Here is a 26,547-nt window from a genome sequence, read left to right on the forward strand (position 1 = left end):
CCTAGATTTTATAAATGGTATGCAAATTGCCACATGACAAATTATGCAAATGCCTAAGATGAGCATGACACTAAGGGCTAGATTCACTAACCTGCCCGAACGTGACCGATTCATGTCCAATCCGGGCAGGTCCGATGGATTCTGCAACCAAGAATATTCTAATGGGGACGATCAGAGGCACGTCCCCATCTGGCGACACGGATCGCTAGGTAGTGATCCCAACGCATGCGCAGACCATCTACTTTCAGCTCGAGGTCACATCTGGAGGGCACCTGCACATGCGTGATATAATATCATCATGTGATATCACGCCGCATCTGCACATGCACAGATGCCCTTCAGACGCAGCCCTGAAGAGAGGGGGTATGTATGGGATTGGGGTTGGGGCTGGAACGGGATAGGGCTGTTACATCAGATTTCACAATTGTTTGGAGGGGGGAGGAATGACAGGTGGACTCACCAGGCTTATCAGAGCCTGGAGCCCTGGATGCTTTGATGATGTTTTGGACTTAAGTATGTCAGTAGGGATAGGTTGCGAAGGGAATTTTCTATAAAACTGATGATGACTGTTTTTCTCTACTGCTGCTGTTGCTATATTGTTTCTTCCTTGCCTGTGAAAAGTTCAGTCGCTGTTTATGCCTGGTTTGCTCTTGTCGTCAATAAAAATCGTTTGAATATAAAATTGCTCTTTAGAATGTTCTCTTTTCTGAAAATTGGTCTGCAAACTTTATTTTTTTGTGTTGCAGTTCTGAAGATCATGGTAAAGCATGAATTCTTTTGCATGGTTCTTTTGCATGAATTATTTTGCATGGTTCTCCCTCCAATTATTCCGTAAACAACTGAAAACTTGGCTTTTCACCAAATTGTAATTCTATCCTCCCCCTTTTTCTTCCCTTCTACATATAAGTTCATGTAAACCTTTTCCTTCTCTACCTATATTTTTAAGTTCTTGTAAACCGTGTCGAGCTTCATATTCGTGGAGATGATGCGGTATATAAACTTAAGGATTAGATTAGATTTATCAATGTAAATTCACACATAGCAGACTATGCACAACAGTTTACAATCTTTTCACTTTAAGACACATTGCATTTGGAAAGCAAAAAATGGCAACATTTTTGCGCATTTCCAAACATTTTGGAAGTAGTTCTATATAGTACCCACATTTAGAATACACATAAATGAGCAGAATACTAGCACATATGTGACCACTTCTTCGAAAAGGTGATTAAAGTCACCAGATACAAAAATGAGATTTTAATGAATTTTGTTAGAGCAATCGAGAGGGGGATAGGAGGAGCCTACTATAAGGGGAAGACAAAAAGGAACAAGAGGAAGGGAATGAACATAAAGAGGAAACGTACCACAAGGGGAAGACAAGAGAGACAATAAACAAAAGTCTGCAGAATGAGAAGGGGACGGAAAGAATAATGAATCGCAAGGGAAAATAACAAGAAAACAAATATCAAGACTTAAATTGTATGTACACTAACGCAAGAAACTTGAAGAACAAAATGGGGGAACTAGAAATCATGGCCAAAGATGAGAACCTAGACATCATAGCAATCACGGAAACATGGTGGAACGAGAAACAAATGGGACACAGTACTGCCAGGTTATAAGCTCTACCGAAGAGACAGGACACATCAGAAAGGAGGAGGAGTAGCACTTTACGTAAGGGATACCATTCAATCGACCGGAGTGAACGCAGCGACAAATGACCCCCTGGAATCAATATGGGTTAAAATGCCAGGAAGAAAGGGATCCGAGATAAAGATGGGACTGTACTACCACCCACCTGGGCAAACAGAAGCAAAGGATGAAGAACTTAGGCCGAGTTGAGGCAAGAATGTAAAAACGCAAACACCATAGTTATGGGAGATTTCAACTATCCTGAGATAGACTGGAGCCATGGAGTTTCAAAATGTTCAAAGAAATCGGAGTTCCTAGAGACTGTACGGGACTGCTACTTGGAACAGCTTGTCAAGGAACCAACGAGAGGGACAGCTATTCTGGATTTAATCCTCAACGGGCTGAGAGGACCTGCCCAAGAAGTGGAAGTAGTGGGACCATTAGGAAACAGTGATCACAACATGATCCAATTCAAAGTGGAAATAGGTATGCCAAAGGGGAGGAGAACCATTGCAACAACGTTCAATTTCAGGAAAGGGAACTATGATGCCATGAGACAAATGGTAAAGAGAAAACTGAAGGACAGCTCCAGAAAGGCACAGACGGTGGAACAAGCCTGGACCTTATTCAAGGACATGGTAAACGAAGCGCAAAACCGGTATATACCCAGATTTAGAAAAAGGTGCAGAAAGAATCAAGCAAAAGACCCAGCATGGTTAACCAATGAAGTTAAGAAGGTGATAGGAGACAAGAAAATCTTTCAGGACGTGGAAAAAGATAAAACCGAGGAAAGTTGGAAAGAGCACAGGAAGCATCAAAAAGAATGTCACCGCGTGGTCAGAACAGCAAAGAAAGAGTATGAAGAGAGACTTGCCAAGGAGGCACGGAATTTTAAATCATTCTTTCAATATGTGAAAGGAAAACAACCGGCAAGGGAGGAGGTGAGACCCCTGGATGAGGGAGACAGGAAGGGAGTGGTAAAGGAGGAAAAGGAGGTGGCGGACAGATTAAACATGTTCTTCTCGTCGGTCTTCACAAAAGAGGACACATCCAACGTGCCGGAACCGGAAAAATTCTTCAAGGGGGATCAAGAGGAAAAATTATTGTGCATAGAGGTAAGCCTCGAAGACATACTCAAACAGATAGATAGACTAAAAACTGACATCTCCGGGCCCAGATGGAATCCACCCGAGAATACTAAAAGAGCTTAGAGATGAAATAGCGGAGTTACTACAGCAGATTTGCAACCTATCCTTGAAAACAGGGGTAAGCCCGGAAGACTGGAGGATAGCGAATGTTACACTTAAAATCAAAAAGGATCCAGAGGCGACCCAGGAAATTGTAGACCGGTCAGCTTAACTTCAGTTCCGGGGAAGATGGCTGAATCATTAATCAAGGACAGTATCAATGAGCATATAGGAAAAAATAAGCTGATGAGAACAAGCCAGCATGGTTTCTGTAATGGAAGATCATGCCAAACAAACCTACTGCACTTCTTTGAGGGGATAAGCGAACAATTGGACAAAGGTGACCCCATAGACATAGTATACCTGGACTTCCAGAAAGCCTTCGAAAAGGTACCTCACGAGCGCCTACTAAGGAAACTGTGGAACCACGGGGTGGAAGGAGACATACACAGATGGATCAGAAACTGGCTGGCGGACAGGAAACAGAGGGTGGGAGTAAAGGGACACTATTCTGACTGGAAAGGGGTTACGAGTGGTGTCCCGCTGGTCAGTGGTCAGTGCTGGGACCACTGCTGTTCAATATATTTATTAATGACCTGGAAACAGGGACAAAGTGCGAAGTTATAAAATTTTCGGATGACACAAAACTCTCCGGTAAGGTTAGATCTGTTGAGGAATGTAAAGAACTTCAAAGGGACCTAAACAAACTGAGTGAGTGGGCAAATAAATGGCAGATGAGCTTCAATGTAGAGAAATGTAAAGTCATGCACATAGGGAAAGGAAACCCGATGTACAACTACACAGTGGGGGGATGATATTGGGGGAAGGCAACCTAGAAAAGGACTTGGGGGTTTTGATGGATAAAACAATGAAACCAGCGGCACAATGCGCAGTGGCCTTAAAAAAGGCGAACAGAATGTTGGGCATTATCAAAAAAGGTATCACTACCAGAACCAAGGAGGTTATCCTCCCGCTGTATAGGGCGATGGTGCGATTGTATCTGGAGTACTGCATTCAATACTGGTCGCCATACCTTAAGAAGGATATGGCAATACTCGAGAGGGTCCAGAGAAGAGCAACAAAAATGATAAAGGGCATGGAAAACTTTTCATATGCTGAGAGGCTGGAGAAGCTGGGGCTCTTTTCCCTGGAAAAGCGGAGACTTAGAGGGGATATGATAGAAACTTACAAGATCATGAAGGGTATGGAGAAGGTAGAGAGGGACAGATTCTTCAGACTGGCAGGGCAACAAAAACTAGGGGGCACTCAAAAAAATTAAAGGGAGAGAGATTCAGAACAAATGGTAGGAAGTTCTTCTTCATTCAGAGGGTGGTGGACACCTGGAATGCGCTTCCAGAAGAGGTGGTAGAGCAGAGTACGATTTGGGGTTTTAAAATGGGATTGGATGAGTTCCTGAAGGAAAAGGGGATTGAAGGGTACAATTAGAGGTCTTTGACCTGGGGGGCCACCGCGGGAGCAGATTGCTGGGCATGATGGACCTATGGTCTGACTTGGCAGAGGCGATGCTTATGTTCTTAACTTTTAATAACAGTTCAAATTCCAACCTATTATGTGAAAAAATAAAAAAGCTACAGAAGTTCAATCATGTAACTTTTTTTCAATCTGCTTATGGACCCATAACATGAAAATTCAGTCATTCTCAACATTATGCTACTTTAGTCACCTTTTCCCAGAGACTACTACTACTAATAATAATAATCATTATATATAGCATTACTACACAGCGTAGTAAGGGGCGGGGGGGACGGACGGACCACTCCGGGTGCTGTCTTCATGGGGGGCGCCAGCATCGGTGCCTCTCCTCTGATTTCTCTCGTGCACCTCTTGAAATGCTCACCGGTGCATGAGCAGCATCTTCCACCTGCTGCTCGTGCTAGCTTCAGCGCCCTTCTGATGTCATTTCCTGCTTGTGGGATCAGGAAGTGATGTCAGAAGGGAGCCGAGGTCAGCATGAGCAACAGGTGAAAGATGCTTCTCACGCCGGCAAACATTTCAAGAGGTATGTGGGGGGAGGCACTCGAGTGTTGAGGGGTGGGGGTACAGTGGGGAAGAGCAGGGGTGGCACCCCCACCCCAGGAGCCAATCTCCCTAGCCATGCCACTGCTACTAGACACACACAGCACTATACATATTAGATGCAGGTACATTCCCTGTCCCTAGTAGTCTTACAATGTAACCCTCCCTTTTACAAAACCGCGCAAGTGGTTTTTAGTGTCAGCCGATGCACGGAATGTTCTGTGCTGCTCTGACTCTCATAGGAACTGTATGACCATTGGAGCAGCACAAAGCATTCAGCATGCCGGATGGCGCTAAAAACCTCTTGCGTGATTTTGTAAAAGGTGGGAGGGGGTAAGTTTTTGTACCTGAGGCAATGGAGGGCCAAGCGACCCACACAGGTCACAAGGAACCGCAGTGGGAACCAAACCCAGAGACAGTCACATATGCTTATAAATTTCAAAATAAATGTGATTGCATGTCGTTTGAAGGGCATAAAGAAGGGCATAAAGATGGACAGTGTCTGGGCGGACCCTGGGTGGGGTCAGGGCAAGATTAATTTGTTGAGGGCCCCTAGGCACCCAAGTACACTGGGCCCCCTGCACCGCCCCACCCCACCCCACCATGCGCCCAGGCGGAAACAGGAAGCTGTGTCAGAGGGAATCTTTGGGCAAGCAGCACCGCTTGCACAATTACAGTTCCCGTTGCCTTTCTTACCTGCGTTGCTTGCTTGTCATACTTTCCGTTGATGGGGGGGGCCCAAGTTGCCGATCGGGGGGGGGGCCCCGCGTTGGCGATCAGTGCCGGAGGGGCCCATCGCCGTGTGGAAAAAACAATGTTGATGCCCTCCTTCATCGGGCCCGCTGACCATTTCGGGCCCTAGGCACATGCCTACTTGGCCTATTGGCTAATCCTGCCCTGGGTGGGGTCCACAGTTCCACAATCAAATTAAAGAATACTTTGATTTACAAATGATTTTAGCAATCTAGGCACGAACCTTTACACTAGTTCTATAGCTGAGGTAAATGGCTGCACTAAAAATATAGCTATGAAGTTTCCCCGCTAAGCTAGAATTTATAAAAGTGCCTGATTTATAGAACAGATGCCTACTTCCCTTTTAGAATTTCTACATGCATTTTTTTCATGCATTCTACAGTTTAAAAAACCATTCATAATTTATTATAAATTATTGGCTCTTCTATCGTGATTTGAAATTGATTTTTTTTTTTTCATTACTTAAAGCAGTACAAGTTTGTGTCTAAAGAGCATTCAAGTTTGGAGATCTGAGGAATTCTTTATGAATAGTTTCTGCCTATTAGTGTCATCTTCATACTCTTCGTACGACCGGTATCTTTTCTTGTACTCTGATTCATTGCTCTGCCTTTTCTTTCTCCTATTCTCCACCTCTTTTTCTCCTCTATATAAAATGGAAGTCCAAATTGTTTGACCACCTCTCTCTGTTTCACGCTAGGCAAGGGCTGACGGAATTTTCTCTTGTGTGATTCACAGTGATGGTGCAGGCAGAAGTGGAACCTACATCCTGATTGATATGGTCCTTAACAAGATGGCCAAAGGTGAGATTTGGAAGCCACTTTCTTAATACTGCTAAAATATATGTGTGGTGCTTTTGTCTCTGCAAATAATCCACGTGTCATCACATGAGTCATTCAGGGACCTTGGAATATTTTCAGTTGAGTCTTTTCTGAATAATCATAAGGCTGTAATGCAAATGATAAAAATTTAGCATTATAAACGATGCGCTCAAATGGTTATGCTGAAATGCACTATTTCAAAATATCAATCTCACAAATTCTCAGGCAGTCATATAGCTACATATTAAATAGCAAAGACGAAAAAAATCCTTTTACAAAACCGCAAAAGCGTTTTTTAGCACAGGCCAGCTCGCTAAATGTCCCGCACCGCCCCCGACACTCATAGAGTTCCTATGAGTGTCAATAGCAGCGCAGAACGTTCAGTGCGCCGGCCTGCGCTAAAAATCGTTTTTGTGGTTTTGTAAAAGGGGAGGTAAATAACATACATCATATTTCTATGGTGATATGTCACTCAGTTAATTTACAAGGTGCACTCATGGTCCAAAATTATCCTCCAAAAATTTGCATGAAAAGAATTAATAAAGTAGGTAACCCTGTATAAATTTTTAAAACATTGATTCAAATGACCAGTAATGAAAAAGTTATTTTTGGCATTTGACCCTTCAGTTAGGAGGTAGCTTGTCAGTTTGCTATTTTTATGGATTGTTTGGTTTGAAGTCTGGAAAAAGAAGAGCAATTTCATGTTAAAACATGGCTATTTGTTTGGGGAGGGAGAGTAAATTTTTCTTGTTCTTTTTTATATATGTATATATTCATTTCTCATGATTTTGGTCAATGAATTCATTACTTTCTATAGATTACATTATTGGTGTGACATTTACCTAGGATCACCATTTAAGATTTTATTACATTCTTGAGGAAAATATTGTGCTAAGTGTGACTGCAGTGAAGTGATTGACTTTATTTTTGTTATTTCTTCAGTTCTTCTTTAATTATATCAATTGCCTGAGATTCTTTTTATGATTACATCATTGCTCATGTTCTAAGTGATGTTTTTCCTTGGTATTTGAAAATTTTATTGGGGGCAATCTAGGCGCCTAAATGGCATACACTTACCAGTAGCATCAATTCTATAATGCCTCATTATAGAATGGTAGCATAATTCAACATTGGTATGTCCATGTTTCAGTGTGCCTTCTTATGCTATTTCAATGGCAGACACAAGCATGTAACTGGAAGACACACCCATGGCCCGCTCATGTTTCACCCACCTGTAACCCCCTTAAACATGGGCGCCGGTTAGAGAATCGGTCAGTTAGGAGCAGATGTAATTCTGTATAGGACACTGGTGTGTGATTCTCAGCCGCTTCTTAGGTGGCTTCGAAAATTGGCATCCTATACAGAATTTCCCACTTAGTCCAACGAGTTTCCAGTTTTTTCATCTCATAGGAAAAAATAGCTTTCGAAAAAACTGGAAACTCACCGGACTAAGGGGCAAATTCTATAAACAGCATCCAGATTGTAGGCGGCGGTAGGCGTCCTACCACTGTCTAACCAGCCAATCGGGACACACATTAAAAAAAAAAAGTCCTGAGGCCTACGTTGGAGGCACTTCCAGGAGCCTAGGGAGGCACACAAGCCCACGCTAAGCTAGGCTAGGCATGGGTGTGGTTTCGCCCACAAGTAGCCTTAGGCGGACCTAAGTGGCTGTACGCGTCTCTCTCGGCCAGCGGGAGACACGTACAATGTAGGCCAGCAAAATGCTGGCCTACATTGTAAGTAGACACGGCCACTAAGCTTATTGCGGCAAGGGATCTCCCTACTATGATAAGTTTAGCGGTTGCCCCGAACGATCGTGGCAGGAGGGATACCCAGTCCCTCCTGCCCAGCACCCCTTCCCCTAACGATCGCAGCAGGAGGGATGCCCAATTCCTCCTAACGGAACCTCCCCATAGATCGCTGACAGGAGGGATGCCTAGTTCTTCCTGCTGAACACCCCTCCCAACCCTCTGATAGAACGCCCAGCCCCCCACCCCCAGACACCCCCTCCACAAAGCTAAAATTATCGCAGCAGGGAGATCCTTTGCCATGATAAGCTCAGTGGCAACCCAATTCTCTAACCGGCATCTGTAAACATGGATATCGGTTAGAGCAGTGGTTCCCAACCCTGTCCTGGAGGACCACCAGCCAGTCGGGTTTTTGGGATAGTTTTGATGAATATGCATGGAGCAGATTTGCATGCCTGGCACCTCCATTATAAGTAGATCTCTCTCATGCATATTCATTAGGGCTATCCTGAAAACCCGATTGGCCTGGTGGTCCTCCAGGACAGGGTTGGGAACCACAGGGTTAAAGAATAGAGTTCTTTTTTAGGCGGGCTTAGATGCAATTCTGTATAGGACCCCTTTGTGCTCTGAGACCGGGCATCCTATACAGAATCCGGGCCTAAGTGTATAACCCTTGAGAGAGACTACATTGTGTAACTTACTTGTTTTACTTTTCAAACCACCCTCGTAACCATTAATGGTGTCTGTGATGCAAGCAAGCAAGATGCACATACTTCTAAGCTCCAACTTATAGAACTGTCCTGCAGGGAGTGAATCAAGGGGCAAGGGTTGGATGGGTTGGGAGAGAGGCGAATGAGGAATTTGTAGGGGAAAAAAGAAAATGAGAAAGAATCTCGTTTATTCTTATTTCTGAACCGTTGTAGACAATTAGATTGTTCCTTTTCTACAAATTGTATTATCTTTCTCTGTTTTTGTTTGGTTTGCTAATAAAATTATTTTTAAACATTTTTTAGAAAGTTGTCTCTTTACAGGATCTCTTTCATGTATTTCTATTTTTTATTTATTTATTTTTTTTTAATCCTGTATCCTTTGCAATTTCACTTCTACAAAGTAGACGTTTTAAATATTTTGGAAAAAATGAGACATCTAGTGTTGTTTCAGTAATGTTGTTGCCTGGGACATGAAATGGATGGTTTTCACATGGGGAAGTGCCCTCATGTATATCCGAAACAACATTGTTTACCCTCGAATTTTCTGAGTACAATATGGATTTTCTTCTAAATTGGCAGATTGGTCAAATTTAGAAGGCCCACAAAACATTAGTCAGTCATAAATTACTTGTTGCTTTATTATCTGCATAAACGTTTATTGCTGTGTTCACTACCCTGCACGTTAGTGAAGCCAGCTGTAAAGTTACTTTTATTTGCTGCAGTCGGGAATATTGTCCATTCCTGTCTGCAGCAACACAAAGATGATAGACCCCAAGGGAGTGAAGGCAGTAATGAAAAGCAAAGCATACAAATGAATGCAAAGCAGCTTATTACACAAAATGGACGAGGCAACTTGTGTTAAACCTCACAAGCTGCCTTTTTCACGGAGAGATAATGAAATCTCAAGAGGTGGTGCTATGTTTTCTCCCTAGGAGCATGAGGCTGCAAGTCACAGGCTGATGCTCCTGTGGAGCAATTTAAAGAGGCAACTGAATACAAGTAAAAATTTTATTTAATACAAAAAAATATGATCATGTCACCCCTCTTTTACGTAAAGCTCACTGGTTGCCTCTACAACACAGAATCACCTATAAAATTCTTTTATTAACATTTAAAACCAGAGAAAACAACCAGCCAGAATTCACCTACTTATCCATTACAACCTTACAAGGACTTTACGATCTACAGCTCAAAACCTTCTTACTATCCCATCATTGAAACATATAAATACATTAAGGTCTACAATTTTTTCTGTTAGCGCCCCCTCTCTTTGGAACAGTATTCCAAACTACCTACGTGAAAAACTTTACGCTAACAGACTTTAAGTCGAAATTAAAGACATTTCTCTTCCTTGATGCTTTTGAAACCTAACTGTCCTTTTAAGGACAACATAGTACCTAGAAGGATTCTTAATATCTGCCCCCTCCCTATTGTTTTTTTCCCTTACATGTTTTCTTTTTCTTTCCCTCTTTTCTCTGTAAATTTTTTTTTTTTTTTTTAACTTTTAAAGTTAGTATTTTCCCTAGTGTTGTGTGTTTTTAAACTGTAATTTAGTTAATAGATGGTTTTAACATTTTTGTACACCGCCTAGAAGGTTTGATTAGGCGGTATAAGAAATTTTAAATAAACTTGAAATACCCTCCCACTACATAGACCCTAAAAGAAAACCCTACCTCTAATCTCCTTTACCACCTTACAGCGTCCTTGTTTGCCAACCTGACCCACTAGTGGTAGAACTGTTCTACTAGAACTAGAAGTTGAGGCCACCATTCTAAGGACAGGAATACCCAGGGATCACAGTGACATAAATGATGGCAGAAAAAGACTTGAATGGTCCGTCCATTCTGCCCAACAGTCACACTCATTATCAGTTCATGATTAAACCAACAATGAATGTAAGATGAACATGGTCTTCCTTTGGCATTTCTGGGACATCAACTGGAGTTGTTGTCGAAGCCTACTCCAGCCTATCTGAATCCATCTTGTCATTTACGGGACACAGATTATAAAAACCTGCCCAGCACTGTCCTAATATTCCAGCTACTGAAGTTGCTGTCAAAGCCTTTTTCAACCCATCCAAAACTGAATTGCCATATACAGGACATGGACCGTACAAGTCGGCCTAGCACTGGCCTTAGTTCTTCATAGCCGGAGTCATGTATGCAGCCGTTTACGTTTTTTGTTTGTTTGTTTTTTATGCCAGCCCTTTTCTAAGTAGACATTCTCTGTGTTCATCCCATGCCTTTTTGAATTCCATCACTGTTTTTGTCCCTACCACTTTGCCCTTCCCACTTTGCCCTTCCCACTGTCCACCAAGGAGACACCAGTAGATGCCAAGACAGGGAGGGATTATGATGGCAGGTTCTTTGGAAAGGACTGGTTTAAAAGGGTAAGAACATAAGAATAGTCTTACTGGATCAGACCAGTGGTCCATCAATCCCAGTAGCCTGTTCTCACGGTGGCCAATCCAGGTCCCTTGTACCTAGCCAAAATCCAGAGTAGCAACATTCCAGCATCTCAAAGAATAGCAAGATTTCAGAATCCCTATGAGAGCAACATTCCAGAGCTGAGATTGTGATGTCATAATGCCTCATTCCACAGTGTCTCAGAGCCAGCCTCATCAGTGATGCTACAATGGCTTGATTGTCCTATACTTGGCTCACATAAGAACATAAGAATAGCCTTACTGGGTCAGACCAATGGTCCATCAAGCCCAACAGCCTGTTCTCATGGTGGCCAATCCAGGTCACTAGTACCTGGCCAAAACCCAAGGAGTAGCAACATTCCATGCTACCAATAGACGGCAAGCACCTGCTTAGTAACATAGTAAAAGACGGTAGATAAAGACTCGAGTGGTCCTTCCAGTCTGCCCAACCATGCATACTCCATAAATTAATTTAGTTTAAATGGACCTTTTTCTTAGATATTTCTGGGCCAGAAACCCAGAGCCCTGACCGGTAGTGTGCTTAGGTTCCATCTACTGGAGTCTCCATCAAAGCTCACTCCAACCCATCTTAATCATCCCAGCCATTGAAACCCTCCCCAGTGCTTGGGCACTATTGTATAAAGACAAGTGGCAGAAATAGTGCATACCTAGCAGCTGTGAACATTTATATCTGTCCAGGAGCAGGCAAAACTGTCTACACCATTACGAGGGGCCGCTGAAAAGTTCTCAGCCCAATCAACAAAGCTGGGGCAGTCTCCGTTGAGGACTTTGCACTTAGACCATTGATTTTCCACTTTTTTTCATCTTGGGAAAATATGGAATGAAAAAAGCGGAAAATCGAAGGACTAAGTGCAAAGTCCTCAATGGAGACTGCCTCAACTTTTCAGCGGCCCCCTCATAAGTGTTAAGTACATGAGTAGATTAGTTTATTTACCCCTCATTTTGCAAAGCCGTGCTAGTGGCTGCCGCTGTGGTAACTGGTCCGAAGCCCATAGAGATTTAAAGGCTTCGGGGCTTTTGCCACACATCCGCCGCTAATGCAGCTTTGTAAAAGGGAGGGTTGGTAATCCACCTGCACAATTGCAAACTCTGCCCTGCTCTGCCCAAACTCTAACTCTATGTATGTCTATTGGCAAAGCAGACACCATCATGTTATGACACGTAGTTTTTCACTGGTCAGTATTTTATGAGGCCCATTACATGCACATTTGGCCACATATAGGTGAAAATGGCTTTATAACATTACCTCCAAACTGTCCTCTTGCCAGGTCATGAGAGTAATCAGATGTCTGTTTTGCCTGTGGCTTTGAAATCATGAGGTGTATTGTTGACAAATTGTTCGGACGGAGAGCAATAATAAGGGCCATATGATAGGTGTTAGAATTTATGTGACACCCTCATGGTTCCTGCACACAGGGCCATGGTTTATTAACTTTATGCTACATTTTATCTATCTGCAAATTTATGACTGCAACTGGTTATGTTTTATCACTTCTTTAAAGATGACATTCTCGCCTTTAGAAAGGGAGAACAAAATTGGGTAACTACAAGATCATTTTTCTGGCTGCGAGATATATTGATCAAACAAGAAGCTAGAGTTATGTGAAATATGTTAACATATCAGGGATGGGTCCTGGTATTTTAGTATACTTTCCTGTCTGCTTATTTCCTGTAACAGACATTGTTCTGTTCATTTCCAGCAAATTTAGAATGGTGATAGTCACAGATCACTTCCCACTTGTATTGAGGCTTTCTTTCTATTATTCTTTTTTCCACTCTGTCTTCCCTTCCTTTTTTCCTAGGAAGACTGCCAGGGCAACACAAGGACTAGCAGGGCAGTCGCCTCTACCACAGGAATCTTTAGCAACAATCTGACTCGCAAAGGCCAGCCCCATCCTCCTTTATGTGCCCTTTCACCTATCCCCTCCCTCACATTAGACCTGAAAGATAGGAGATCCAGACGCCAATCCCCTGCATCAGAGCACATAGTGCTGGAGTCTGGTTACACAGCTGCTTAGTTTGCCAGATCTTTGGTACAACAAAAGCCTCTACCATTTTGGAAACAGTTTTCCATTCTAGACAAAAATGATTTGGCTGTTCTATTACACAGGGACTGGTTGTGTTATTCTGTGATGCTAATGTTATGATAAGCTTTTTAACATGCAGTTACCATATCTAATAAAAAAAATTAAAGACACATTTCTGCTTGTTCCATACTAGGGGGCTCTTTTACTAAAGCTTAGCATACACTAATGCATATATTAGCATGCACTAAGTGCCGTGAAGCCCATAAAGTAGATATAATATAGGACACATAGAGGGGCATAATTTAAAAAAAAAAAAAATCCGTAAGTCAGCAGAAGCAAAATGTCCATTCTCGAAAAGTACGTCCAAAATATTTTTTTTCAAAAAATCATCTACCTGTACGTCCAGGCATTTAATTGGCCAGACTGCCACTTATCTTTATACCTTTATCATTTGGATAGGTTCCTAAAGGATAAGGGGATTGAGGGGTACAGATAGAAGTAGAGGTAGGTTATATAAATGGTCAGGAACCACTTCACAGGTCATAGACCTGATGGGCCGCCACGGGAGCGGACCGCTGGGCGCGATGGACCTCTGGTCTGACCCAGTGGAGGCAACTTCTTATGTTCTTAAGTCTATATTTCAGCATAGTTTGGGCTTCAGATAGACCTGAGTTCTATGGATGGAACTTAGGCACAGTTTGGATGTCCTTAATGCGATCTGCTAAATAGCTCTCTGGGTTTTTATTTTTGCTTTATTAAGCTCAAAATACATTTAATAAGGCACCACATAAACAGGGCATATCAAAACAGATATATTGCATGCAAAACCTTCTATTTTTGTGGACAAACAGCAATATTATTTGCTAATTAGAGGAAAAGATCCATTAACTGAAGCACAGCACATGAAAAACGCAGCTTTATGTTTCTTGCTAAAAAGCTACCCTTTTTTTCTGACTAAACAGTGCTCCAATCAGCTCATTACTGAAAACATATGAAAAAATATATAGATTGCATACATAACTTCATTTGCAAAAGCTTAAAAACTGAAAAAAACAGATACAGACCATAGCATGGCTTCTACTTCATTGCAAATGGAGGTTTGCAGCAGCACAATGCCGACCTCATTGGGAGATGATCAAGGTGCATCTGCAAGGTAGAATGCCAAAATTAAAATATGTGCTGGGATTTGAACCCATGACCTCTGGAAAATTAGCACAGGGCTTTTATTTGGTGAGCCACAGCTGCTTCCTTTCAGTCATAGGGGTTCCTACCATGAGATCTTAGTGATCCTGGCCATGTGAAGGTGAAAATACCTGACAAGATCATAGCTTAGCAGATCCCTAAGCTTATCATATCAGATGTGAGGAAGAAAGACATTAGTTGAAGCTGCTGTGGCTCAGGTAAAAGCCCTGTTCCCTGTTCCACGTCCATTCCATTCCCACGCCTATTCTGCTAGGGATGAGTTTTCTCAATGGGCATCCATGAAATTGTGGATGTACCTACAAAGTGACATCTGTATCCTTTGGACATCCATGTGCCAATTATTGCTCGTTAAGACCCTTAAATGGCTCATAAACCACTTAGTTTGGACACCTAAGTCCTGCTCAGCATTAGGCATCCTTTAGGCGCCCTTTATAGAATTAGGGCCTTAGTTCACACTAATATATAAAATTTGGTAAACCTGATTTCTATATATTGACTATATATCTAGTCTATTTGGATATAAATAGACTAACATAACAACCACAATCCTTTGTATAGCAAGTCTTATAAATACACTTCAAGTTCTAAAATGTAATAGTCTGTTCTAACAGTCTGTATGAAGGGAACAAGACATACTAGTTGCACATATTCATTTACAATGCCTAGAAGTGAAAGTTTGTCAGTGGTAAAATGAAGTGTTTGGCATCTATTAAACGTTCGATAGGCTTATTTTAGTTCTCTGTATGTAGCAAGGTGAAGCATCTAGGTTTACAATATATGCAACTTTTATATAGAAGTAAATGAGAATTTTCTCTCTCAGGCTTTCAGTCACTTAAAAAAGGGTTGACTTTGTTGCAAGAAGACTAAAGAATGCCATTTATTGACTCCATTGTCCCATGTAATGTCAAATTCCATTTTAAGTGTGGGCTTAGGATTACACAATACAAGACAAGTCATGTGAAACTGGCCAAAGAAAGGCATCGTAGGATTTTTATTGATTGGTCACCCCCATTTTGTTCTTGACCTGCTGTCCTCTGCTGATGGGGTGTGCAATTTGAAATTCTCTGACCTGGCGCTTTGGCTGTAGTTTAAATGAAAGATCAAAGGGCAAAGCGGGCATCTCAACCCTGCTGAGGTGGGCCTTTCCCAGGCTGTCACACTGTGAGGCGGCCAAAGGTTTTATTCTGACTGGAATCTAGACCCAGCCTGTGAGGCCTAGGCATTCTTTGTCTGGCCTGAGAAGTTTGAGGCCCAGGTTGAGGATCCAGTGTTCATCAAAATGATCAAAGGCCTTGAAGCCCTGGACATGAAATCTTTCTTTCCATTTCCTTTTCTTAAAGAATGAATTGCACAAGTACCAAAGAATTCAATTTCCAAAGCTTTTATGTAGAGTGCTAGCTCTAACTTTAGAGTCCTTCAGTTCCAAACATAAAAATGTAAGTGCACTTACAATCTGGGCCCAGCTGTAAGGCTAGCATCTCCTAACATTTCTTTCAGAGAGGCTTTCAAGGATTAAAGCCTTCAGGGTTAAAAAAAAAAAAAAAAAAGACTTTTATGGATAAACTTAGAATAATTTGAGTTCATGTCCCACTATCTGGTTTATTAGAAAGTAGACAATAGTGCATTTTAAAAACACAGTAAATAGGGTACTATTAGGTTTCAACAGTAGAAAAATAAGAGCAATTTATATTAAAAAAACCCACCAACCTTTGTTGCTGCATAAAGATTTTTTATAATAAGGAGGCACAAACACTTAACTAATGTGATTTCTTTCCTGCTTGGTCTTATTTTGTATTAAATTTGATTGAATAAGCTTCTTGCTTAATTTTATTCACAGTCAAATGATTTTTTTTATTTTTTTTACTAATGATTCTTTTCTAAAACTAATTATATTTTTTTTACAAGTTGCTGAAACTCCTAGTTACCGTAACCATGATGTTTTCAGTTTAACCGTTCAGTTCTTTATCTGCGGACATTTTTATTGCGATTGCAACAACGCAGAAACAGAGAGAAATAGAGAAACAAGTCAGATTCATAGATATAACTAAAGGGGAGGTGGAAGCTGTCAGGTCACCCCAGTTAGGTGCAGGATCTTGGTTAAGCTGGAAGTGAGAGGTGAGAGAAGACACTAACATCCCCCCCACCCCCCCTTTGACAAAGCCGTGTGGCAATGGCACTGAAGCCCATTAATTCCCAATAGGCTTTGGTATGATTACCATGGACAGCCGCTGCAATCATCATTAAAAGAGGGCCTAAGAGAGGTCGCTTATACATTTGTGCCAGTATATCTGGCAGCAATTATAATGCACATTTAGATCGTAAACATTTGAAAGAATAAGATCTACTCATTTGTGAACCTAATACATGCATGCAGGGTAGTTGAAAAGGAGTGGGAAAATCTTCCTTGCTACGGGGGGAAGCGCTGTGCTGAGTGAGCACATTCCACAGGTCGCTGGTATTCAGAGAGCTCTGGGAAGAACCTTTTCACCTCTGTTACTTCTGTTTGAACTTTAGACTGATGACCTTCTTTTTATTCCAAACAAATTGCCATAGAGTATACACAGCATTTGTTCTACTTTAAGTTCTGTTATGCTGACGTTCTTTCATGCTATAGAACTGCCTGTGGTCTCTCTATATTGTGTTTTAACAAAGGTTCTCCTGTTGTGCTCTCAGTTCCTGCAGGTTTATGGACCTCTAGTGCACACCTGCCCTCTAATTTTTATAAATGACTCACACAGAATACCGTAGAACTACTTAGGTGCATAATTTAATTATTTAATTGGCAGTAATTATCAATAATGGCCTTAATTAGCACTAATTGCCATTAATTTGCAGTTCCATGCGTGAGCTGTGACTATAGTCAATAAAATGTATACGTAAGCTGTCTAGTACGTAATTGCACAATGGGTGTTTGTGCGGGAGGGGCCTGGGTGAGTCATGGGTGTTCCAACTTTTCTAGCACACACTTTATAAAATACTATCAATTAAGCTTGCAAAGTGCCACATTTGAGAACACAAGAATGGTTCATCAAGCCCAGTATTCTGCTTCCAACAGTGGCCAATCCAGGTCACAAGTACGTAGTAGAAACTCAATAGTAGCAATAAGGCAAGCAGTGGCTTCCCCGTATCTGTCTCAATAGCAGACGATGGACTTTTCCTCCAGGAACTTGTCCAAACCTTTCTTAAACCCAGCTATGTTAGCTGTTGTGACCATATCCTCCAACAACGAGTTCCAGAGCTTAACTAGTCTCCGAGTGAGAGACTATTTCCTCCTCTTGGTGTTTCAAAATATTTCCCTGTTACTTCATTGAGGATAAGAGTAAAACATCGATTCACTTGTATTCATTCTACACCACTCAGGAGTCATAGCAGTCTGAAAGAAAGGCAGTGGCTGAGATGTTTCTTATTTGTAACTGTCTTTATACAATAGACCAACAGACATAAGAGAAGGTAATTTTGTTTCTCCACCGGTTAGAACAGCGGTCTCAGACTCAAAGCCTTTGCAGGGCCACCTTTTGGATTTGTAGGTACAGTGATACCTTGGAATCCGAACTTAATCCGTTCCAGAACCCCGTTCGAGTTCCAAAGCATTCAAGTTCCAAGACAATTTTTCCCATTGAAAAGAATAGAAAATGGATGAATCCGTTCCTGGGTCCCACAAACTCAAATTTTAACAGGAAATACACTGGATTTTAAGGTAAAATATTAACAAATATTCTAAAGCAGCGTTCGGATTCTGGGGCAAAATTTACTTGAATTTTTAGTTCAGATTCCAAATTGTTTGAGTACTGGGGCATTCGGATTCCAAGGTATCCCTGTACTTGGAGGGCCTCAGAAAAAAAGAGTTAATGTTTTATTTAAAAAATGACAATTTTGCATGAGGTAAAACTCTTTATAGTTTATAAATCTTTCCTTTTGGCTAAGTCTTAATAATAATATTGTCATTTATAGCTAAAGAGACAAATGATCAAGAAACTGTTTTATTTTACTTTGAAAAACATACCGAGGGCTTCGCATGTGGCCCCCGGGCCACAAGTTTGAGACCACTGGGTTAGAGGATGTAAATTTAAGAACATCATCAACATCTTTTCTCATATCAGGCAGCATTATGGGGTAAAGATCTGCAACAGTTACTTATGCTTACTAATACTTATGGGGAATTTAGGAGACAGCTAAAAAAATATCTGTTCTTGAAGTATTTAGGTAACTGATCTGTACAATCTTATTCCACAATAACTGATCTCTAGAGTTGTTAATCACTAGCTTCTAACTTTGTTAACTCTACTCAATTTGTAACTCCTTTTAATCATTGTAAACCGCATAGAACTTCACGGTCCTGCGGTAAATAAACTGTTATTATTATTATTAGTTGCCATCATTTCAGGGGTGATATGTGTGCACAGATTTGTGAGAGAGCCACACTTTTTCTGTACGGAAAATAAAAATCCAGATAATCTGTTTTGCCAAGCTAAAATAATGTGAAATTGGAATTGAGATGATACACAGAGGGTTACATTTTCATACTTACTAATGGTTTCAAATGCTTGGTTATCAACATGGGCTTTTGTTAAGATGTGTTATTTTACCACTGGCGTGAGCTGTTTTAACACAGGTCCCATTTTATGCAAATGTGACCGAGTTACTAATGACTGGGGTTAACAGTAAAACGAAACATCTTAACAATAATTCACATTGTCAACTCTCCCACCCCCATCCCTCTCCTGTAATGTCATGTTGAGTACTCAATACACTGGATTTACCATGTCAGGGAAAAGTTTGAATTATTGTGCTGGATTGCATTATGCATACTTTATTTATTGTAATAAAGGCAATTGCAGAGCTAAAAAGAGAGTCGGAATATGGACAGGGCAAATATTTTCAGTTTGTTGGGGGGGTTGTTCATTTGGGATTTTCTATCTATTTTCTGGACTTTTTGGGTTTCTTTCAAATTACTTTTATTAATTTTTTTTGTTTTGTTTTTTTAAAGATGCCTTAGAACTTTCAATGCATGCTGGTTGACAATACACACTAATTCATAGGTTTGCAAGGGTTAAGTCAAATTAGCATGTACTAAATTGAATATGCACCAAGAAATGGACATCCAGAACAGAACGTGCCAAGTGTCCATTTAATTCTGACTCTCTCTCTCTTCTGCCTATTCTCCACACTTACCTGACCTTTTTCTGACACCCCCTCCCCCAACCATCAGCAAACATAAAGCCAGACAACTCAGCTGCTAATAATATTCTGCTCCTGTTTTTACAATGCTCTTTTCTCAAATAAAATGAATAACACAGTAACAGATCACAGCCGTGCCAGCTAATTGAACAATAAAATAACCAGGACAACAGCCATCATGTGGATGCTCTTTGTGTTATCAGTTATTTTCCTAGTGGGCTTCTTCACTCAGCAGTCAGTCACTTTTCTGCCAGCCCTGAGCTCCTAAGACTGCCATCCTTGTTGTAGTGGTTTTGCAGTACCCTTTCATCTGCAAAAAGTCCATTTGGTTCACTGTTTGTAGTACGTTAGCGGCTCATCTATAGAGTCCATTTTCTTCCCTTGTCTGAAGGCAGATCACATCTGTATAGTATTATGGTAAGTCTGGTTATATTCTGAGTGCTCTTTATACACTTCTCCCTCCGTATTTGTGGTTTCAGCATTTGCGGTTTCGATTATTCACGGTTTTTAGCTTGCTGGCGCCTCCCCCCAAATTACATCAGCTTGCATAGAGAAATTGCTGATTCCAGGCGTTTACTGAGAAAATCACTGATTCCCAGCACTTTCTTCACCTTGTTTTGCCTCTCCTTCATGAACAGGACAGGTCTCCCACCATGTTATTTGCAGTTTCACCATATTCATGATGGTTTTTAATAGAAAACAGCGAATAACATATGATAAAGTTGTTTGCGGGTTTTCTTTATTCGCGGGTCTGTTAATCCCCTATCACAGCGAATCCGGAGGGAGAAGTGTATAGCACAAAATGGTCTCCACAGCTTAAGCCGTGATGACGTGTGATTAATCCGGACAAGTTTGGGCACGTTAATATGAGGCCATAAATCAGTAGCGAGAAAGCAGTACTTCAGAATTACGCTTTCATTTGGAACTCAGGATTTTCTTAGCTGGTTTGTAAATAAATGCTGCGAAAGGAGTAAATAATACTGGACTAATAATCAGGAAAAGAATCAGAGAAAGTTATAAAAAGCTAAGGAAGCCACATACTGACACATATTGGGGGAATTATATCAATTGCACCTAAAGTTAGGCATCAAAAAGCTGAGTGCTAAGCTTGTATTTTATATATACCGGTGTGTGTATGTATGTATGTATATATATATATATATATATATATATATATATATATATATTCTGCTTATATACAATATAAAAGGGGCCTCTGAAAAGTTCTCAGCCCAATACTATATACAGATACTACTGTATACTAAGGGCTTCTTTTACGAAGGTGCGCTAGCAGTTTTAGCGCGCGCTAGATGCTGATGCCTCCATAGAGCTGACGTTACTATTTTCCGTGTAGCGCAGGGTTAGCGTGCACGGCATTGTAGCGCATGCTAAAAACATCAGCGCACCTTTGTAAAAGGAGCCCTTAGACATCTAGTTATAGAACAGGGCGCCTTTGTTCTCAATCCCCACATCTACCATAACAGCCAGTGCCACCCCTGCACCATCTAAAACCCTGACTTCTACTACTCCTACTTTTCATGTCTGTCGCACTAGTTGACGTCCACAGTGCTCTCTTCTTGAGCTCTGCGATCTTCATATTAGGAAGTCAGTCACCCAGTTCTCAATATGAATTCAAAGACTGAATAGCCTACTACCAGCACGATCTTAACCCTTCCTTTCTTTTAAAAGCTGTCCTGACCTGAGAAAGGAGATTTTGTTCTCTTGACAGTTAGTCAAAAATGTATTAAAATTAGTCCCAATGAAAAGATAGCATCTTAATTCTATTTTCTATTTATATTTATTAACTTTATAAACATGGGTACCACCCTACTTTATCCGGAATTAAATATAAAATTTTTTTTTCCACCTTTGTTTTCTGGACATTTACTTCTCTGGTTTCTGCTTTCCTTCATTTTAAGTCTCTTGCCAAGATTTTCTCTCCTTCTTTTCCTTTTGGCTTCCTTCAATTTATTTTTCTACCTCAATTTGTTTTTCTACCAGATTTAACTCATTCTTACTATCTAGTCAAGTTCCCTCTTTTTTACAGTCTGCCGGCAGGTTTCCATCTCTTTCCCTCACCCTGGCTCTCCTATTTTACTTCCTCTTATTCTCACTTTCACTAACTCTGCATTCTTTCTCTTTTCTACAGTGGTTGCCCCCTATATCTGCCCTTTCTTTCCTCTTCTATAATTGTCACCCTTTTTTTCTATCTCTGCCCCAAATATCTGCTCATTTCTCTCCCCTCTTCCATCTAGTATCTGCCCCCTTCTATACATTGTCTGCCTCTTCTCTCCACATTTCCATCCAGCATCTCCACATTCTCTCTTTCCTTCCATCAGTCTCTTCCCCCTTCCATTCAGCCTGCCCCCTCTCTCCCCTTTTATTTCCCCCTTCCATCATCTCCCTTCTGTCCCTCTCCTCTTCCATCCAGGCTTTTGTCTTCCTCCTTCTATACAACTCCCCTTTCCATCCAGCATCTCCCCTATCTAATATTCCCCTTCTCTTTTTATCTGTCCCCCTTACATACATCTGTCCCCTTTCTCCCCCTAACCTTTCATCCAGCTTCTCCCATCTCACTTCCCCCTTCTCTCCCATCCACAACATCTGCCCTCTCTCTCCCCCCTGTTCTATCTAGAATCTGTCTTCCCACTTCTATTCAAAATCTGCTCTTTCTCTCTCCCCATCCCAAACCATTTTCACCAGCTTCTGCCCCTCTCTCTCCCCCACCCCTTTTCAACCAGTATTTGCCCCTCTCTCTCCCCCACCTCCAAACCATTTCTAAAAGCTTCTGCCCCCTCTCTCTCCCCACCCCTCTTCAACCAGCATCTGCCCTCTTCCCATTTCCATCAGTATCTACCTCCTCTCTCGTCCATCTGCCCCGCCTCTCTCCCCCACCTCATATCCACCAGTGATTGCTCCCTAGCACCCCACTGCTGCTGCTGCTTTCCCAAACCAAACTGAAACAGATCAGTTGTGGGACCTTCTCATACATATCCGCAGCTGCCGGCTCTGTCCCAGAAGAAGAGGTGATGTTGGAGAGGATGAGCCGGCAGCTGTGGGTATATATGGGAAGTCCCACTGCCGGTCTGTTTCAGTTTACCACTGCTGCTGCTGCTTCAGGAAAGCAGCAGTAGTAGCAGAAGGTGTTAGGTCCTGCGTGGCGAAGCTGAATAGCTGTGTGGCCTCCTGCTAAAAGGTGCATGGCTGCACAGCTTAGAGGGAACATTGAACCCATCACACTATATGCAATAAGATCTAATTACTAATATCTGGGTTAACAATGAAATGCTCATAGCACATCTTAATGATAGCCCATATTAATAATGTCCCCTCTGTTATTTTATCGCTATAGGGAGGGAAGTTATCAAGTTGTGGTAAAAGTTTGTAATTTGCTTCACCTTGGTTTACCACATGTTTGCTAACTACAGAGGTAAAACAGTACCGTGTGTTGAGTAATGCTGCTTGTAAGCCATCCAGCAAGCAGACCTATTCTAGTGACCCGTAGCACTGGACTGCCAAGCTGTGGACTGATGCTCCTGGCCATGACCTCAAGCCCGACTACCCTCTGATCATACCCCCAACCAAGAAAGCCCTACACCTCCAAGAGGTCCAAGGCCCTCCACCACTCACAAGGTCCAAGGCCCCCTATTTCCTCCCCTACCCCCCACATGTGCCCCTAGCAGTAGTTGCATGAGATTACCACTAGAGGCAACCATTTTGCAAAAGGCACCAGATTGGCCAGGATCAACTGGGCATCATTCCTACCCGAAGATCCCCATAGACCATTAATGAGGTACCAGCTCACCCCTTTAGGTTCAAAGAAGAGCAACCAAGATGGTAAAGGGGATGGAACTCCTCTCGTATGAGGAAAGACTAAAACGGTTAGGGCTCTTCAGCTTGGAAAAAAGACAGCTGAGGGGAGATATGATTGAAGTCTATAAAATCCTGAATGAACGGGTACAAGTGGATCGATTTTTCATTCTGTCAAAAATTACAAAGACTAGGGGATACTCGATGAAGTTCCAGGGAAGTACTTTTAAAACCAATAGGAGGAATTTTTTTCACTCAGAGAATAGTTAAACTCTGGAATGCGTTGTCAGAGGAAGTGGTAAGAACGAATAGCGTAGCTGGTTTTAAGAAAGGTTTGGACAAGTTCCTGGAGGAAAAGTCTATAGTTTGTTATTGAGAAAGACATGGGGGAAGCCACTGCTTGCCTTGGATTGGTAGCATGGAATATTGCTACTCCTTGGGTTTTGGCCAGTTACTAATGACCTGGATTGGCTACTGTGAGAACGGGCTATTGGGTTTGATGGACCATTGTTCTGACCCAGTAAGGCTATTCTTATGTTCTCATGTAAACCGTTCTGAGCTCTCCTGGGAGAACGGTATAGAAAATTGAATAAATAAATGGTACATTTGGAGGGTGGGAGTGGGATCTTGGACCTTGTGGGAGGGTAGGAAACTCTTTGGGGGTTTGATTGTTGGTATGGGGCTTCCTTGAAGGGGGCTTCCTTGGGGAGCTTGATTATCATCTGAAGACCTGGCTATTCTCAAAAATCTGATATCTATTCCATCTCTGGCACTCTAAGCCCTCTAAAAACCCTTCATACTTGGACCTCTAACCTTTCATTGTTAGTTCCTTTCTATCCCATCTCCTGTAAACCATGCAGAGCTCTACGAATGTGGAGATGATGCGGTATACAAACCTAAGGTTTAGATTAAGGTGGGGTACAGCATCGGGGGCTGAAATCTGTATGGCAGTCTCTTTAAACTTCAGCTGGGAACATCAGGCTGCAGCTGTTCAGCCTGATAGTTCTCCGCGATGAAATAACCACAGCGAAACTTGGAGTTAGTTTACAGTGGGGGGAGGGGGTTGTCCTAATGCAATTTGTGGTGTATCACCACAAATTGCATTAGAATATTTGCATAGTAATGAGATGGAAACCATTCATTTGCATTTTTGCATTCATTATTAAGTAATGACTTAAATGTCACTGCAGCAAATTAAGCGGTGTTAATGTCCTTTAAGTTCCATTAAGGGACAAATAATGTGACTTAAAGCCCCAACACTGCTTGATAACTACCCCCCTCCCCCCCAAACATGCTGTTTAAGCATAGACCCATGTTATGCAGTGTGACCTAGTTACTAATAACTAGGGTTATTGGTTATCCACATTCATAACTTTTCCCTTAAGTAGTGAGCCCACAGTTTCGGTGGGGGGGAGGGGTTTGGGGGGGTTGCTTTGTTTTTTTGGGAGGCAGGAACAAACAATTGGAGATTAAGGAAAACTGCTCCCTTAATCCATCATATAAAGCTGTGAGTGAACCAAGCATGTTTTAATAATTTGTGCAAGACCAGATGAAGAAATTTTTTAACATAGACATGTATTCCCTATGTAAGATAGGTAATACCCATATAGATTTATTTTTAAACTTTATCTTTATTAGAAACATTTACCAACCTCAGCGAATGTGAAATGTTACTTCCTGTAATTTGATTTGATTAGATAAATGTAGATTTTGGACCTGCATAAACTATGTCTAAATCATGTCCAAACCATGCTCCCTTAATCGCGGATCCTGGTGCTCTCCGTGTATAATGGTTTTTGGAAATCACCATTTCTATGAGTGCGCAGTGTGTCATACTCGCCACAAAGAACCCTACGCTCTTCACAACAGCAGTTATTAGTTGTTCCTTCATTCCAATACCTTTTCCTTGATTTCCATAGGGAATGCTTCATTTTCTGTCATGGCTCCTACTCTCTGGAACTCTTTTGCCTTTTATCTCCGTTCAGAAAAATCATTTGCAACCTTCGAGGTACAATTAAAGGCATACTACTTCTCCTTGGCCTTCCGCTCTTAATTTACTTCCCTTTGGTAACTTTTCCCAAAAGTTGCATTCCTGGCTTTATGAAATTAGTGTGGGCAGAATTAACCCCCTTTACTACGAAACTGTGCTAGCAGTTTTTAGCGCAGAGAGCTGCGCTGAATGGCCCGCGCTGCTCCCGACGCTCAATGCGGCTCTCTGCGCTAGAAACTGCTAGCACAATTTCGTAGAAGAGGGGGTAAATTTTCGGTTTCCTCTCCTACCATATTGTTCATCCCTTTCCCCGACCTTTTTATTTTTATTGTTATCCGTTGATTCCCTCTTTCCTCATGTTCTCAATTGTATTTAAAGTCTTGTTTTATTTTTGTGTTTCCTACCCTTTTTAAATCGTACTTTTTTTGTGGGGGGTGTTTATTTTAAATATTTATTGTAAACCACTTAGTTTTACCTTTTGGTTTTATATTTGTGGTATATTAAATAAATTGAACTTGAACGTCATAAAATCTACAGATAGCAGTCTTTTACTTTCACTGGGCACTAGTGAAATCTGTTGAAAATATCTGACAGCTGAGGGGAGATATGATGAAGTCTATAAAATCCTGAGTGATGTAGAACAGGTAAAAGTGGATCAATTTTTAACTGCATTCAAGATTTACAAAGACTAAGGGCTCCTTTTACTAAGATGCGCTAGCGTTTTTATTGCGCGCTAACCACGCGGTAAATGAAAAATACTAACGCAAGCTCTATGGAGGCATTAGCGTTTAGCATGCATGGCATTGTAGCACACGCTAAGCGCATGCCAAAACCGCTAGCACACCTTAGCAAAAAGAGCCCTTAGGTGCGCTAGCATTTTTAGCGCACGCTTAAGATTAGCGCGTGCAAACCACGCGCTAAATGAAAAATACTAACGCAAGCTCTATGGAGGCATTAGCGTTTCGCGCGTGTGGCAAAACCACTAGCGCACCTTAGTAAAAGGAGCCC

The 26,547-nt window shown here is 41.6% G+C and overlaps 1 protein-coding gene across 2 annotated transcripts in view; it reads left to right on the top strand.

Moving 5' to 3' along the window:
- Positions 1–26,547, top strand: part of PTPRN2 (protein tyrosine phosphatase receptor type N2) — a 1,585,109-nt gene that overhangs the window by 1,506,434 nt on the left and 52,128 nt on the right. For both annotated transcript variants that reach the window (XM_033931599.1, XM_033931600.1), the window contains exon 21: positions 6,345–6,409. In XM_033931599.1, coding sequence (XP_033787490.1) covers positions 6,345–6,409 — 65 coding nt within the window. The remainder of the gene's footprint in view (positions 1–6,344; positions 6,410–26,547) is intronic.

The sequence above is a fragment of the Geotrypetes seraphini genome, chromosome 2, assembly GCF_902459505.1.
Source record: "Geotrypetes seraphini chromosome 2, aGeoSer1.1, whole genome shotgun sequence".
Lineage (NCBI taxonomy): Eukaryota > Metazoa > Chordata > Amphibia > Gymnophiona > Dermophiidae > Geotrypetes > Geotrypetes seraphini.